The sequence below is a fragment of the Pleuronectes platessa genome, chromosome 3, assembly GCF_947347685.1.
Source record: "Pleuronectes platessa chromosome 3, fPlePla1.1, whole genome shotgun sequence".
Lineage (NCBI taxonomy): Eukaryota > Metazoa > Chordata > Actinopteri > Pleuronectiformes > Pleuronectidae > Pleuronectes > Pleuronectes platessa.
Window position 1 is genome coordinate 2,267,165 of NC_070628.1, and position 17,705 is coordinate 2,284,869.

General features: G+C 45.0%; 1 protein-coding gene across 1 annotated transcript in view; it reads right to left on the reverse strand.

Moving 5' to 3' along the window:
* lcor (ligand dependent nuclear receptor corepressor) overlaps nt 1–17,705 on the reverse strand; it is a 49,876-nt gene that overhangs the window by 16,616 nt on the left and 15,555 nt on the right. The window contains exons 2-4 of the mRNA XM_053418892.1: nt 7,672–7,737; nt 4,479–4,558; nt 1,011–1,143 (exon numbers count right to left, since the gene is read on the reverse strand). Coding sequence (XP_053274867.1) covers nt 1,011–1,143; nt 4,479–4,558; nt 7,672–7,737 — 279 coding nt within the window. The remainder of the gene's footprint in view (nt 1–1,010; nt 1,144–4,478; nt 4,559–7,671; nt 7,738–17,705) is intronic.

Sequence of the window (17,705 nt, forward strand, 5' to 3'; positions counted from 1 at the left end):
CGGCCTCTTTGGCCCAGATTTTAACCAGTTTAAGGTCTGACTACAGGGCAGAAACGCCTTTGTTCCAAATGTAAAACTTTGGTGAAGTTCCATGTGGCGTCCCTCAGGGATCGATACACGGTCCCCTTTTCTTATCCATTTACAAACTGTACAAATTCTCATATTATGCAGACGATACTCGACTCTACACATCAGAGACGTGTGTCCTTCCTAATTCAGGGTACAGATATCCTCAGTCTGTTTTATACATAGTTTTCAAAACCCTAACGAGTATAAAACTTAAACACTCCCAAAGTCCAGATGTTTAACTACCTGAAGAAGTTTATAGCTCATGTTTTTGTGATCGTTAAACTGATGCAATTTCTTTCTTCTCTGCAGCCAAAGAGAAAACTAATGAGCTACAGCAGATATTCCAGAGAACAGCTGAGTCTTCTGCAGGAGACACTCATCTGATTATTCCAAAGCACTTAACAACAAGTTAACCCCTCGATGTGAACGAACACTGACACAAAGAAAAGATAATTCGCAGACGAGAACATATTTAGATTTTGTGAAGCAAAGCGACGAGAACCTTTGACATCAGCCCTGTTTGCTTTTATTGATATTATAATGTTTTTATATCGAGTTCTGTATCTGAAAGCAATAAAACTGATTTCTGCTGCCGCCGATTCTAAAATACATGATGACTCCTCCAGGTCGTAAAAGATCTCGTTTCAACAGTTGGTCCAGAAAATAATTAAATGCAGGTAATGTCTGAAATATAAAATATATATTATACGCTGGTATTATATTTCCTTATAGGTTTTTCTGATTTCTCATGAGGATTAACCAAATTTTCTGACTTAACCTGTTTGAAATACACCTCTGGAAATACTGAGATATTCTAGTTATTCATGACCAGAGGGAATGTGATAATGAGTAAAGAAATTACTGATGAGAGTGTGTGTGCATGTGTGTGTGTGTGTGTGTGTGTGTGTGTGTGTGTGTGTGTGTGTGTGTGTGTGTGGTACCTTTTCGGTGGAACACAGCATTGAGGAAGTCTTGGGCCTGTCTCTCCAGCCGGCTGATCCGAGACAGCTCCCGCTTGAAGTCTTCACACTCGGACAGCGACTGGCTGCCTCCCCCGTCCTCTGCAGCGTGGTCCTACACAGACAGACGCACACAGGAGACAATTAGTGAGTCGGTTCCGTCAAACAATAAATACCCTGTCACACAATCACATTACGGGTTCGCTGCACCTCGTCCGACTGTAGATATCTGAAGGTACGAGCAGACTTCTCATGTTCTTTAGAGAGAAAAGGGCTGATTATGATGGAGTCTATGGATGCACACGGTGGATCTTCCATAGTGGCTGGTACCCGAAGGGTTAAGGTGTCAACCACATATGTCCCCAGCAGCAGGTCCCCGGTTCCTATTGCAGCCGGTTAAACCATTATTTAAAAGACATTCCCCTTCTCTCTCTCTCTCTCTCTCTCTCCTAATGCTTCACTTTCACTCTCTACCATCTAAAAAAGGCACAACATCAAAATATAGATATTTAAAACGATAACTCATCACCGTGAGGCGGAAACTCATAATCTTACCAGGAGGTTATGTTTTCAATGCTGGATTACGCAAAAACCTGCCGACCTAATTTTACTGAACTTGGTGAGGGGGGGGGGGGGGGGGATGGGGAAATCGATTAAGGGGGCGGGTCCAGGAATTTCATTTTCTTTAACATTGTGACGTGTCCGTGTCCTCCTACTTTTTATCATTAACTCTGCTAATTACATATTTTTCAATTATAATTAATTGTTTACTCTGTTTATGTCGCGTTTTGTCCAACTCATAAATATATTTTACTCATTATAAATCATATACAATGAGTAGTGTTAGTGTGGTGTTCCTAATAAAGTGCTCAGTTGAGCCTCTGCCTCCTCCAGTCACCACTAATCTGACTGTTGACTTTTACTATTGTTTGCATGAGTTGTTAATAGAATATTTCACATTCCTGTCTCCATGTCCCCGAGCGGAGTCAGAGGACGACGTCCTCACGTCCTTTATGTCCCACGTCTCACATCTTACTGGTTCTCTTGTGAGTTTAGCAAAAGGCTTCAACTCTCCCAGAACATGTGTCGACCAATGAAAAGCCACGACAGGGAGACGTGGCGTTGGGACAGCTCACTGGTTGGAGGCGGGCCTTTGGCCAGCTCACAGCCAATCAGATGGCTTCACCCAGGGCGAGACTCAGGTCTGCCAACGAGGGATTATTCTGAAAGGGCCCAGAGCTCAGTCGGAATGTGGATCCAGCGTCTTGTTGGATTAACACCCACTGCTCGTATTGTGGCTAAAATGAGTGTGTTGTTATTGTCTCTACAACACTAACCAGGGAGTGTGTGTGTGTGTGTGTGTGTGTGTGTGTGTGTGTGTGTGTGTGTGTGTGTGTGTGTGTCAGAGACAAAGGAACAAGCGGACGTTGGAGTGTGTGTGTTTAAGGCCGTTCCTCCCTCTCTGTGTTTTAACCCCCTCATCACTTTCTCTCTCGTTCTGCTTTGGGCCTCAGATCAATGGATCGATAGGCCCCGCCCCCTGAAGCTCCGCTGGCATTTCACAAGCAGGCGAGCGGCCGAAAGCCTCGGAGCCCGACAGATTAATAAAAGATGAAAAATTGTATTGAGTGAGAAGAGGAATCTAATGAAGCCGGCTGCAAATCGTTCGTCTTGTTGGTGTCATGATTTGCACACTATGAGGCCAACGCCATTATTGACCAATCAGACGATCTCCTTTAATCCCTGATAGACTTAGTTTAATTGATTCTTCTCTGGTTTATTTAGATGTGTTTTTTTTTTTTTGTAATAACTGTATTTCACAAAGGATCTTGTGTGATGTCGTGTGGATCTTCAGGATTTTGCTAACCCCCGCACGGAGAGAGAGAGAGAGAGAGAGAGAGAGAGAGAGAGAGAGAGAGAGAGAGAGAGAGTGAGGAGGAACGACAGAGCGACAGATGGGGTTGATGGAGTGTGGTGGTGGTGGTGGTGGCGGTGGTGGCAGAGCCGGGATGTTTTTTAGGAGACAGATGGCCGACCCTGGAGGTCAAACCGGGGTCAAGTTGAAAAACAAGCGACCCTCGACGGTAGAGGGAAGGACACCCCCCCCCCCCCCCCCCCCCCCCCCCCGCCCCGCCCCTCCTACTTCCTTCCCTTCTTCGTTTCGCCTCCTCAATCCCTTGTTCCTTCACTCTCCAAAAATAAAGAACAATAAAATGAAAATAGAAAACATCCCCCAAAACCAGAAGAACCAGAAGGGGGGGGGGGGGGGGGGCTCATTCTGCTGACGTCGTCAAAAGCTTCAAGTTTCTTTCAATTAAATAAAGTTTTGAAGAAAATTCCTGCAAAATAAAAATATGCACGTTTCCATCACGGAGCCTCTGATAAGATCCATATGTTAATTAATAGAGAGACGTCCCGGCCTCCACCGATCAGGACATGTGTGGGTTTGAATGAATGAATCTGTCTCTGGGGTTTTAGAAACAGCCAGTGTGGTGACGTGCAGCAGCCGCCCCCCCCCCCCCCCCCCCCCCCCCACAAGGAATCAAACACGGGCCATTGCCTTTTGTTCTTTTTAAGCAGAGAGTGTGTGCGTGTCTGTGTGTGTGTGTGTGTGTGTAGGGGGGGGGGGGATGTAACGGCAAGTGGCTGCCTCACGTGAATGTTTCGAGTCTGCAGCAGAGACACAGGTAACCACCACGAATGTGTGTGTGTGTGTGTGTATGTGTGTGTGTGTGTGTGTGTGTGTGCACGTTAAGAAGGAACTGGTTATTATTCTGCTCTGATCACTTTTTTTATCTGAGAAACACGGAGAGGAGGCGTCGCCGGCCTCTCTGCTGCGGTGGGAGTCGCACTAATTTACACCCCTGTCTCCGTCCACCCACACTCACACACAGACACACACACAGAGAGACACACTAACACACAGAGACACACACACAGACACAGAGACACACACCCACACGCACACACAGTTATGTAGTATTCCTTTCTGAAGCTAAATTGGGGTCAAGACCGTGATGGTTGGAAAACACAAATAACAAGTGTGAGGGAGGAAGAGGAGGCAAAGACAAAGATGAGGAGTTTTTAAATACGTAGCTCAAAATGGCGGCAGATATATAACACAAAATGTGTGGTGTTTATATTTGATAATTTTTTGCTCTTATTAAATATTCAACATTATGATACAATGTTTTTTAACCATCACGTATACGATGGTATCGAAAGCTTTGAAAATATAAAACACGTCTATTATAGATATTGATAATTAATTCATTATCAGCCTTGGATATAAAATGATGCACAGTTAAAACTAAATGATTAATTAACTTGTTTAAAGCTAAAACCATTCGTTGGTTTGTAAGTTTTGTTCGAAGGAGTCGTTGGACATTTTGGGACACGTGTGTATTTGTCCCCGTCCTCCTCATGAATCCTTCAGTTTCTGTCTGTCACCTTGATCTTCTCACGTCTCAAGCAGCAGAAGAGACAGTTCTCGTCGAAGGACCAGTCAGACACTTCCTCCGGCTCGCAGTCTGCAGCGAGAGGGGGACAGGAAGCAGAGGGTTAAAGGAATCCACACAAACTCCAGCTCCCATGATGCTCAGTGTCTCCCAACACAAACCACTTTGCAGCAGATTGTGGACTTTTCACTTTGTCTTATCAGCAAACGTCTTAAAAATCCAAACTGCACAAAGTTCGTCTCTAGAGATAAAAACCTAATCTCCAGTTAATTCACCTGAAACAACAAAGTGCAGCAGAGGAGAAGTTTGAAGAAGGAAAACTCACAAAATGAAGAGATTTGAGTATTTTTCTCTAGGAAATCAAAACATGATTCAAGCCTTCAAGACCTTTCCAGCATGCAAAACCCTTTTTACTGGATTTCAAACATTTAAAGTTGTTTTTTTATAGTGTCACAATATGGAGAAATTATATAGACATATATTTATCCCACAGTAATACAGGTGTAAGTCAGCAGACACAGGGTTGGGGTCTGTTGTGTCTTATTATCTATCCAGAAAAATACATCTGGCTCTTATTCAAAGTACCTATCCACCTATTTTAGCATTTTTTATAAATCAGAATTTATTAATTTTTTTGTTTGAAACAAGTTAAACATTTTAACCACGAGAGGCGAAGACTTGTAAGAAACACACGTTTGAGACTTTAAGAACAATGACGTCTTCTGCCATGATCACAAATCACATCGCTTGTGTGTGTGTGTGTGTGTGTGTCTGTGTGTGTGTGTGTGTGTGTGTGTGTGTGTGTGGAGAGTCTTTCTCTCGCTGTAATGAAAAGGTCAAAGGTGAACTGTGCTTGAACCCTGTGGTTGCGCCACATACAGTTTCCCGGGGAAGGCGCCAATTAGCTCCAGTCCCACTGCTAACGTGACCCCCCACCCCTCCCAGTACTCAGGTGTGTGTGTGTGTGTGTGTAGTGTGTGTGTGTGTTGACATGAATCTTTAACTCTGTGTGTTTGTGCTCAGCCGGTGCGTCCACAGTCTCTTAATTAACCAGCTCCGTGTTCCGGCTGCATCCTGGTTTTCAAAAGCATCACGTTAATGAGAAGCATTTTCTCTATTTAATATTGACAGAAACCAGTTCAACGCACACACTGGTTTGTTTTCCTGCTGCTCTGATTCATGTGTGTGTGTGTGTGTGTTTGTGGTTTACTGGATGTGTAGGGTCCGACACCTCATGTTGAAATGGCTGCTTGTGGGTTCAGGTGGCAGGTTTGGGTTTGTGAATAATAATAAACTGTATTTATATAGAACAACACACAAAGTGCTTTACAGGAACCAAACCAAACACAACCTGAGAGGGATTCTGGTTCTCTCTCACCGAGCCGGACTCGAGAACACAGTCAGACAAGGAGGAGAGTGTGTGTAGTTGAGTGGTTCTGACTGGTTTTGTTTTTCTAATGTACATCCCAGTCTTGTGACTCAGGCCTGACTGGTGTTTAAATGCAGTGGCCTGATATCTACAAACACACAACAATATATATTATATATTCACACTTTTCTGCAGCAGCGGAAACGAGCCCAATTCTCTCGAGTGGTGCGCCTCTGGAATTCTGGGAAATATTGGAAATCATTACTGCCTGATGTGGAGAGGGATCGGCGCCATTGGAGGGGGAACATGTATGGAGCATGTTCCACGTTCTTTTTCTTTTCAATTTAAATGTGTGAACATGTCAACGCCACAAAATCTTTCAACCTTAATGCTGCTGCACGTATATGAGCTCTGGTGTGTGTGTGTGTGTGTGTGTGTGTGTGTGTGTGTCTGTGTGTCTGTGTGTGTTTCACTGTGTGCACATAGCATGTACAGCCACTCTGAGACGGCGTGGAAGTGTGATGCATGAGTGGAAATATTGGAAATATTCTAAAAATGCCTTAAGTTGGTGGGGGAGGGGGTCACATGACTCCTGGACGCCATGTTGACCTCCTTTCCCTGAGATGGAGGCAAGAGAGAGAGAGAGAGAGAGAGAGAGAGAGAGAGAGAGAGAGAGAGAGAGAGAGTTGTGGGTGTTTAGGTGATACTGGTCGTCACTGGCTTTGCGCTCATGGTATCTATATTTGATGTGTGTCACTCTGAGCTGGGAAACCCTCTCTGAGACACGGGTCACATGACCAGCCTCGTGGAATCCCACAGCGTTGTGTGGTTCTTCAGTGCAGATTGTGTTACCTTCACTCTGGAGGTAAATAAAACGCACATATTGTAAATTGACTCGACAGGATCAACTCGAGGTGGGAAGTGAGTTTTAAGAAGCATCTCTGGTATGTTGTGGTTCTGTTGCATCAGCGGATGTTGGCCGCCACCTTTGTTGATAAAGACAATACGAGACCGGACAGACTGGTTTCTGTGGGTCATGGTCTGACTGGTTTCAGTGGGTCGCGGTCTGACCTTTTCATTCTTCACATCTACTTCAGCTGGTTCCGGAGCTTTCTGTTCTTTCTCATTTAGTGACTAAAGAGTTTGTCCTGAATGAAGTATATATAATATAATCTGTTCAGATGAGTTCATTCTGTGGGCAGGGCCATGAAATACAGTTAACAGATCATAATCTAGATTTAGAGCTGAGGTTTTGTTTTATCAGAGTTTCTTTCCATTATTGTGTTATTATGTTTTTTTTGTGGATGTTAAGTCGCCTGGTGATCTGGACGATTTTGAAAACACGTTGAGCGGTCAGTCTGACACGAGCACTAACAAAGTCAGGGGAGGACACGTAAAGACATTTATATTAATTATAATTATTAATATATTATGTTTATCATTTCGGATTTCCCTGATTTTATGTCATTTAGTTAATCTTCACAGAGACCAGTTATAACCACCAGGGGCATATCCTATCAGTGGTCTTAAAAATAACAAATGGAACCATATATAAATAAAATACAAATAAAAAGTCATAACAATACAAATAATAAATATAAGTGTGTTATCAAAATATATTCAGTAATGGTGCCTTTGCTTGAATCTAAGAGCTGCAGATCAGTAAACAAGGAACTACTTCACACATTATTGTCCCTTCTTAATAAACCTTGGCCCCTGTGTGTGTGTGTGTGTGTGTGTGTGTGTGTGTGTGTGTGTGTGTGTGTGTGTGTGTGCGTGTGTGTGTGTGTGTGTGTGTGTGTGTGCGTGTGTTTACCTTGGAACAGGGTGATATCTTTGACTAGTCCCGGCCCAAACAAGCCTTCCAAGATGCTTTCAAAGCCTGAGAAACAGAGAAGAGACGTGATATTAACACAAAGTGACGTGTTTAATATCACAACAACACACGTGACAACAAGGAAAATACCACAAAAAAAAGAGAACCGTCACAATACAATATTTAGACATAATTTTAAAGGTTGTTTGAACCATTGTTTCATCTTTTGAAGGGTAAGGAACATAAATGACAGTGATTGTTCCCCTCCCCCCCCCGTAGGACATATTTTGCTGATGCACAGCCTCCACTGTTTTCACCCAGCGGCAACACACAACAAAGATCGCCGCACAAAGCAGTTTGTCACCGCAAATCACACCAGTGGATTCAGCACGCAAATAAACACGTTTTAATATCTCATGGAAGCCGACGATAAGGAAAATAAACTTTGCTTCAGACAATGGCCTGGAAGCTCGTTTCCAAACACACACAGACAATGATGTGTGAGCACAACAATCACACACACACACACACAAACACACACACAAACACACAGATAATAGACGAGGCCGGAGCTAATGCAAAAGGCTTTTTGGGCTCAGAACAAACAAACAGAAACACACAGAAAAATCTACAAAGACAAGGCTGAGTGAGCAATTATAATGCACACAAACACACACACACACACACACACACACACACACACACACATCTATACATACAGTGTGTGGAAGCATTTATTAGTCACTATTCACAAAGGACACTCTCTTTCTCTCTTACACACACACACACACACACACAGACACAAACACACACACACACACACACACACACACACACACACACACACACACACACACACACACACACACACACACACACACACACACACACACACACACACACACACACACACACACACACACACACACACACACACACAGACACACACGGCCTTGTCTTTCCTCCCGGATCTTAAAGCACTGAACACTTTACCTCTGATACACCGGCTAATGTCACTCAGTTTTTATTAACTGTAAATAACCTCGTCCTGCTGTTGCTTGGCAACCATATACAGAGAAACATAAATACATATCGCAATTTTCAACCAGATGCCCCCCCCCACCCGCCCCCCCCCGCTGCCGCTCACTGCAGCAGCTACACCCCCCACCTCACCCTCCATTAAATGGAAATGGAGGCAGACAGAGACAAAGACAAAATGTGCGAGTATGAATGAGTGTGTGTGTGTGTGTGTGTGTGTGTGTGTGTGTGTGTGTGTGTGTTTTTAGCAGGAATAGAAAGGTTAAGTCTGCAACGCACGCACACACACTCACATTTCATTCACACACACACACACACACACTTCAGGTGGAGCCACTTGTCTCATCAGAGGGTCAATGTCTCGTGTCAAATACTTTCCATCGCAGGAATAAACCGGACTAATAAACCGAGTCTGTGTGGAAACGTGTTCCTGTTAAAGAGTCGTTACATGTGACCTCCTGACACCAGACACCATCAGCACGTTTAAAACCACTGAGGTTCACATGCTGATGGTTTTGATTTGAGGGTTTCATCTGCAGGAGAAGGATTTGACCTCTGACCTCAGTGAGTTTCTGGACTAAGACTCAGAAGAGAAAACACAACGAAAAGCGAACAAGTTTAAAAAATCACATCAGCTCAGTGTGAAGGTTTGAGTGAAAGAGTTGTTAAAGCTGTCAAAGTGTGCGTGTGTGTGTGTTGCTATGTGAGCATGTTTGTGAGCGTGTGCGTGTGTGTTTGTATTTGTGTTTGTGTAATCCCTCATTATCAACCCTTCAGTCTTGTTTTGGCCGGATGCCAGAAACAAATGAAGTTGTGTCATCCGACCTAGATCATTGTGCGATGGTATCACACACACATACACACACAAACACACACACATCATCCTCCTGTGTTTATTTTGGGTTCCATGCCCGATGGTACAAACCCACAGTGGACTACAAACTCTTCAGATAAACCCACAACGAGCTTTTTTAAAGGTTCATTTTTTCATATTTGGAGATTTCATTCAGTTTAGATTAAATCCATCATGGATTCTGACAGGCAGCTGATAATCTCCCTTCTTCTTCAGTTGTCCTCGCTTCTCAAATTAGTGCAGCATTGTGTACGTTGAAAACGCACTTACTTACACACACACACACACACACATCACAAAGTTCCCTTAAACCTGCACATGCAAAATTCATGCGGCCTACAAAGGCGGCTTTGATAACAAAAAAAAACCCGAAGCTTCAAAGAATTTTCAAAAGCTTCAATCTCTTCCTCCATCCAGCTGCCGACGTGCAGGGAAACAGAGCCGGGCTTTCAAGTCGGGGGGGAAATAATTAGGGTTGCAGCGTGAGAAATCAGCACTGCAAGTCAAAGTTACCCCCCCCCCCCCCCCCCCCCCCGGACCACCCCCCCCCAGGACCACATGATGGAATGTTTTCATATTTTAAAGGGTCAGTCCGTCAGCTCCGGTGGACGGAGGCGGTCTGTCCCGCGAGGGGCTGAAGCTGTGATTGGACGGCTGAGGTCAGAGGGATGTGACCGGACACATGACATGAGGCGACGTGATTGGCTGGATGAGATAACGACGACGACAAAAAGTCTCAGTCGAGCCATGGGGCAAAAAAAAAAAAAATCAAATGTAGGTCAGTTAGTGAACGCAACTCTGGGCCCAAAAGGGTTCACACATGACATGGTCGAGAGAGAGAGGGAGAGAGAGACCCACTAACACACACACACACACATACATTATGGCATCTGGGATTCTCTCAGTGTGTTATGCAAAAAATGCACATGACTATACAGCGCACACACACACACACACACACACACAGAGCTGTCCCCAATCTCTGAAACCTCCATTGTGTCACTTCGTTTCACTTCACAGAGTCCAGCAGCACAGCCGAGAGCAGCGTGACACAAACTTAAGAGACTCACACACACACACACACACACACACAAACACACACTATTACATGCATGACAGGAATCACAAGACATCGAGCTAATCCACATCTGCACCACGAAGGACGAACAACAAACTGTAACACAGCCTTAAAACATGTGGTGAAGATATGAATGAGGCCGAGGAAGTGCTGCCGATTTAGAATATGATTTAAATAATAAAGCAGAGGTAGATTATGTAAACACACACACACACACACACACACACACACACACACACAGACACACACCTGACAAAGTATTTAAGCACCTGACTTCTCTCCAAACTGATTAATCTCTTTTAAAGCTGAAATATTATTCATATATCTTCAGATGTGGATTCTTAAAACATGCAGAACATTAATCTGGGCATTAAAAACATCAGAGGAGGAAACACTCGGAGGCAGAGCTCTGACTGTGGCAGGGGGGTGGGGGGGGGGGGGGTGACTGACACTTCTCATTGGATACCATCAATATGACACATGTCATGATTCGGCCTGGTGGGGCCAGAGGCCGGGGGGGTCGGTGTCGATGGTGCTCGGGGAGAAGATGAGTCATTAGATGTTTAGATGAACTTCTCAGAAACGACAAGAAGACGTTTCTGCTTCAGCGTGAACACAGGAGAACATGGGAAGGAAATAAAAACTCTCCCAGTGCTGCAGCTCCGCTTCCTGTCGAGAGCAACTGAGCTGCTCAAAGATTCATTCAAGCTCAAACCAGAGCACACACACAGACACACACAGACACACACACACACACACACACACACACACACACACACACAGCCTCCACCATGGACACAGAGGAACTCGACACTGAAGGAAGCGGAGCGATCCATCAGAGAGAGGACGGAGAGGGGAGGAAGACGAGGAGACGAAGAGGAACATGGCTTTTGGCTTTCTTGTGACCGGTGGACCACAGCTATATATAGCCGTGCATGAGCATTCATAATTCAGCAGAACCGAAGCCCTGAGAGGAGGGGCCCCTCGCCCGGCCCTTATCCAATCAATACCTCATTAACCTGAACAGGGGCCTGGGCTTATAGGAGAGAGGAAGTGAGACAAGGAGGTAGGAGAGAGGTGACGAGGATCAACGAGCTCGTTCACTTCACACCTCCCGACCCGACACAGGTTCTGGTCATTACATGAAGAACTCAGTTACTGACACCAGGACGGGTCCATGTTGACTTTCAGATTATGTTTTTAAAATTATAGAGATCTTTGTCCATACGAGCTTTAGCTCCTTATCAAAACTAATATTTGTCCATGTAATCATCCTGACACGCTAATCACACGTGTGATGGTTCCACCGTAATATGTGAAGTGCCTTGAGATAATGTACGTTATGATTATGACTATACGAGTAAACTGTAAACACTTGAGAACATGCAGGTTCTAGAGAACCTGCAGGTTCTAGATGAACCTGCAGGTTCTAGAGAACATGCAGGTTCTAGATGAACATGCAGGTTCTAGATGAACATGCAGGTTATAGATGAACATGCAGGTTCTAGAGAACATGCAGGTTCTAGATTAACCTGCATGTTATAGATGAACATGCAGGTTCTAGAGAACATGCAGGTTCTAGATGAACATGCAGGTTCTAGAGGCTGTTCCCTCTGACCTCTGACCTTTGACCTGTTCCCTGCAGTCAACATTCTCACTATAAACGAGGTGTTGATTCTCTATGGTTAATAAACATGTGAGCGGAGGTGAAGCTCGCCAGCGGCTCGGAGACGTGTGTACGTCTTGTTCAATAATCACACTCATAAGAGAGCTCCAGGCAGCACTTCTTACACACACAAACACACACAGACACACAAACACACACAATCTGACCAGAATCACAGGAGAGAAACTGAAGACTAGAGCTTCTTCCATTAATGCCCCCGAGTAGTGATTGCAGATATCACTCTGTGTCGTTGATTAACTTGTTGTGTTATCCTGAACTTCATTTGAATCGAAGCCGCGGCCGATGTCTCTTATCTTTATGATATTTGGACTCAAATTTCACCCCGATTAGCTGCAGCCAATGAGACGAGGCCTCGCTCTGGAGACGGCGAGGGGCGTGTGGGGGGGTGGGGGGGGGGGACGCTCAGGTTGGGAGAGACACGGGGACGACACATGACAAGTCAGCAGAGACACTCCGACTGAAACTCACTGGAAGACGAATCTATTTATTCCACTCATGCTCCAAATGTGATTTAGGATTCGAGTCACAGGGACAGGGTGTTGAAAGTAGAGAGTATATAAATATATCTATATATAAGTAGAGAGTATATAGTAAAGAGAATACCTAATGTATATTCAATCCGAGTTTTGTCCTTTCTGATGCTTCATCTTTAAAAACACGATACAAAGATTTAGACATTTATTATTTCACAAATTCAAGCAGCTAACACAAGAAACTTTAAATATAGTTTATTACAGATGAAGATCTCTAGGTTGATGTTTTCCAGGTTTTTTTTGATATGGTAGAATACAGGTGGATATATATTTTGGTATTTACGACAGGTGATGGAGCCATAAGGACGTTTTTATTATGAGCAAAGAAGTTTATGAACGTGTTTAATATGCAGAGACGATCACAAACATCACAGCCCAGGAAACATCAACTAAATCCTCTTTCTACTCCGCAGGAAAAACAAACTTCAGTGGAAGTGTTGAGCCTTGTTTTGTGTGCGAGAGAACAAATACAAATATAAAAGCTTGTTTACTAAGACTCACAACCACCTCTGGTATCATGTGTGTAGTGTGTGCGTGCGTGTGTTGTGCATGTGCGTGCGTTTGTGTGTGTGTGTGTGTGTGTGTGTCCTGGGGAATGAGGAGGGAAATGAATAAAGCAAATATTTGCATGTTTGGCCAAAGGCGTGTGAGACACAGAGTCAAACACACTGCGAGAAACACACACACACACACACACAGGGGGAAAACACACACACACGAGAACACACACCCATGAGAACACACAACCTAAACATGGTGTGTGGATTCAATCTGACGGCTTCTCGGCAAACCAAATCCCTAATCTCATCTCATCTCTCTCTCTCTCTGAAGTATCCGGTGATGAGCTCAAAGGAGGCTGATGTGCGCTGGCAGCTATTTCTGTGACTAACACACTACCATCGCACACTCACACACACACACACACAGACACACACAACGCTTGTTAAAGCAGCAGAAACACTGTAAAAGCAAAATTGGGTGTCGTCTCATAGGAGGGTGACTCAACCCATGAGCAAACAGCATTAAGTTTCAAACCATGGAGTTGGGAGGTTTTATATTTTGTGCCTGGACGGAGCCGGTCACACTTTAAACATTTGAACGTGGTCATGGCTCGGGGGGGGGGGGGGGGGAGAAGGAGATGGAGGAGAAACTAGGTCGGGCCTTCTGATTGGTTGAGTCATCAACCCCGAACATCGAGCAATGGCTCAACGGATGAGTGCGTGTGTGCAAAGAGTCTCTGTTGCTACTGTACATGCAGCCAATGCATATATCTATATATATATATATATATATATATATATCTCTATACGTGCCAGGCTTATCTTTAAAAATGCAAACCGATGGTGAAGGCAAATTTTGGTTTCCCATAATGCAAAGCGCTCTATGCCGGGTTAGGGTCAGGGTCAGCCGGGACAGGCGAGGGTGTGGAGCTGCTTCCTCCTCCTGCAGCAGAGACGTCACAGCAGGAGGAGAGAAGAAGAAGAGAGAAGAGGAGGAGAGAAGAGAAGAAGAAGAAGAGGAAGAATCGTCCCAATTACTAAACTAATTATCTAATTATTTCATTATGAGCTGGAGAGCAGGAAGGAGGACGATGAAGCCGTTTCCTTCCCCCTCTGATCTCCGCTGCTGCCGACGACACCTGGACATCTTTCAAAGTATTACCTTTCTGCTCAGGGCCCTGTGCAGATCGCAATTTATTTATATATTTATTTATCCCCCCCCCCCCCCCCCCATCCTCCAGCTCCCATCCTCCCCGTTTCATGTTCTGTCTCAGAAGGAGAAGAAAGCGAGGAGGGAAGGCGGAGCAGAAATATAAAAGCGCTAACGAGAAACAAATTAAAAACAATTAAAGCAGAGATGGGGGAGTTTGTGCAAATGGGGGAGTGTGTTGGAAGGGGGGAGGGGGGGGGAGGGTTTTAGAGAATGGGAGTGGTAACTGGTGGATTCTATTATTTCCTGCCAGTTACTTTCCAGTTAGAGTGGCAAATGACGGGGGTGTGATGGAGAGAAGCAAACAACCCCCCCCCCCCCCCGGGCGTTCCTTATATATGGTTTTCACAACAACACGAGGTCACGTGACCACGACCCTTTGACCCTCGACCACCAAAATCGAATCAGTTCATCTTTGAGTCCCAGTGGATGTTTTCACTCGAGGCGTTCCTGAGATATCGTGTTCACGTTAATGGGGCCGGACGTGCATTAGGACACGCCCCCACCGCTCACTGGCACTGAGGCATAAACAACAGGAAGAAAAACTGAGAGAAAAACTGAGAGAAAAACAAATTCTGATCATAATCTATACAATTTGAATTATTTATAAGATCAATTTGCCTTTTTAGAGATACAAACACTGGGAAGGGTTCAGGTGCGACTGGGGAGATCTTCAGAGATGATGTGAGAATCGATGGAAGACGTGGAAATGAAATCTGAAAACAAAGACGCCGAGGGGACACGGACGCCTCGACCGCAGATCTGGAGTCAGTCGAGGTTTACCGGCTGCATCTGGACCGGCAGCTCTGAACCATCTGCCTCTGACTGCAGTTCAACTTCCTGCTTCACCTGCAGACAGAGAACCTGCTCCTGGATCAGATCTCAGCTGCTCACACAGTCAGACAGTCGAAATCCATTCTCCTCTATTTTTACACACACACACACACCTGCAGTGAGTCACAACAGTTCACTGATGCCACTGTTTAAGGTAAGATCCTAAAGTAAGAGAAGCTTCACACAAGTTCTATATTTGAGATGCGTGTGACTGCTGTGGCGCATAAAATCATAAAGCTGCAGTTCAGGCTTCAGTTATTGTTCAGTTTAACTTTTTTAATAAATCAGAAAAAGGTGATAAACCAGTTTGAAAACCAGACGCTCCTTGTTCCTTCACCTGGGGCTTTGTTTTTCACTGAGGTGGAAACAAATCAAAGTTATAGACGTCTTCTTGGTTCAATAATATTCAGTTTATTGATGAAAAGTTTGAGGAATTCAATCTCCGACAGTCGCACAAAGCAAAAAACCACCGGGGTGTCTCACTCGGTGGCGTTTGTTGGAACCTCAGGAAACCAGAGCGTCTCTGATTCTAACGCTCTGTCGCTCTGCAGCAGCTCGAGGTTTTCAAGTCCTTCGCTGAGTCGAGCACTTTACGACTTTTTTTTAAATATTCAAATCGCTTAAATGATCAACTGCCACAGACTTGAATGAAAAACATGTCTGAACGCCGGGTTAGGAACCATCAGAACATTAAATCACAGTGAAAAGCTGCTTGACTCTCCGCTCTGCTCTCTGTATGTAAAGTTATTTAAGTTGTATTTGTGTTTGAAGTGCCGTGTGACCTCTGACCCCCACGTCACCAACATTTAAAACATGTTGTCCTCCCCCCCCCCCGTCACCCATGAGAAAGACTCTCTGGTTTCTAAGGTTCGATACATGTTGCTCTCCACGTAATTCTAAAGGTCTTTCATTACCACAAGGTTAGAGAGAGAAAGAGAGTGAAAGTAAAGAAAAGAGGCAGAACACAGGAAATGGCTGTGAGGGAGAGAGTCAACAATAATCTATATGAGATATGAAGTGAAGTCGGTTCCCTGACGCCCGGAGAGATGGGGAACAGTTCCTCGTGCTCGTCGACCTTCGCGACCTTTAAATTCTTTTCAGGGCAGAATAGAACAAATTATTCATACTTGAAAAGAAAAACGCGTCTAAAATATTCGTGGGGGGGGGGGGGGGGGGGACGCCGGAGAAAGAGAAAAGGGTTTTTAAACTGTCACTGAGATGGAGACCTTGTCTTTTAGAGACACAGCATTCAAGACCTCCATTTGTAAAGGGGAGAAAATTCTAATTCACGGGAAACTGAAGCCTTTCAAATTGAAGAGGAGGACACAAGGAAATCTCTCTGACCTTGAAGTTCTCTCTCTCTTTATATCTCTTTTTGGTCGTATATCCCCCCCCCCCCCCCCCAGGGATGCCGATGAAACACACATACAAGGTTTTGGGCTCAGCTGCCGGGTGGAGATGGAAAGACAAAGACGTGCAGGGTGAGGGACACTGTCCCACCCGGTCACAAACAGCCGTGTGACAGGGGACGTTGGACAAGAAAAGACGTGTCAGCTCATCATCTGCAGAGCTCTCACTTAGATTTTTGACTTAAGCTGCTTTCAGACGTGCACTGAACTCCAGATAATCTCCTGACACTCTCCGCAGGGGGGGGGGGGGGGTAATGCCTGATAATGTCCGACAGCAGGAGATTCTCCGAAAGAGAGAAACTCGAAGGGACAAAACAGAAAGAGCAGAAACATCTCAAGTCAGAAAGACAACGAGACGTCAACTGTCTCTTCAGAGGAATTTAATCTCTGTGGATTCAGACGGCTTCAGAGTGTGTGGATCAGAAGTGTTACCTCCACCTTCCTCCTCCTTCCTCCTCCTTCCTCCTCCTTCCTCCTCCTTCCTCCACCTTCCTCCACCTTCCTCCACCTTCCTCCACCTTCCTCACACACACAGCTCGTTAAGGTTTCCAGGTTTTTCCTTTTGGCAGCTGGAATCTGAAATATTAGCTTCTGGCTTTGACACCAAATCCTCCGTCGTTTAAACCTCCTCTGGTCTTGTGATATGTTAATGGTCATGTGATGTGTGTGTTTTTCCAGATGGAGATTATTTCTGGTACGGAGCTGAAGCACAGATCTCCGTGGGGTTTGATCCACAGCCCGGTGATCCCTGGTTATCAAAGCAGCGCCGGGGCGAGGTTCTGGTTTTGGTGGCAAACGAGTCAACAATCACACGTTGAATCTCCTCGTTAGCGTCAAAGAGCCGTGAAGCCGACGCCTTTGTCCACCTCGTTATCCCCGTGCCCAGTCCCCC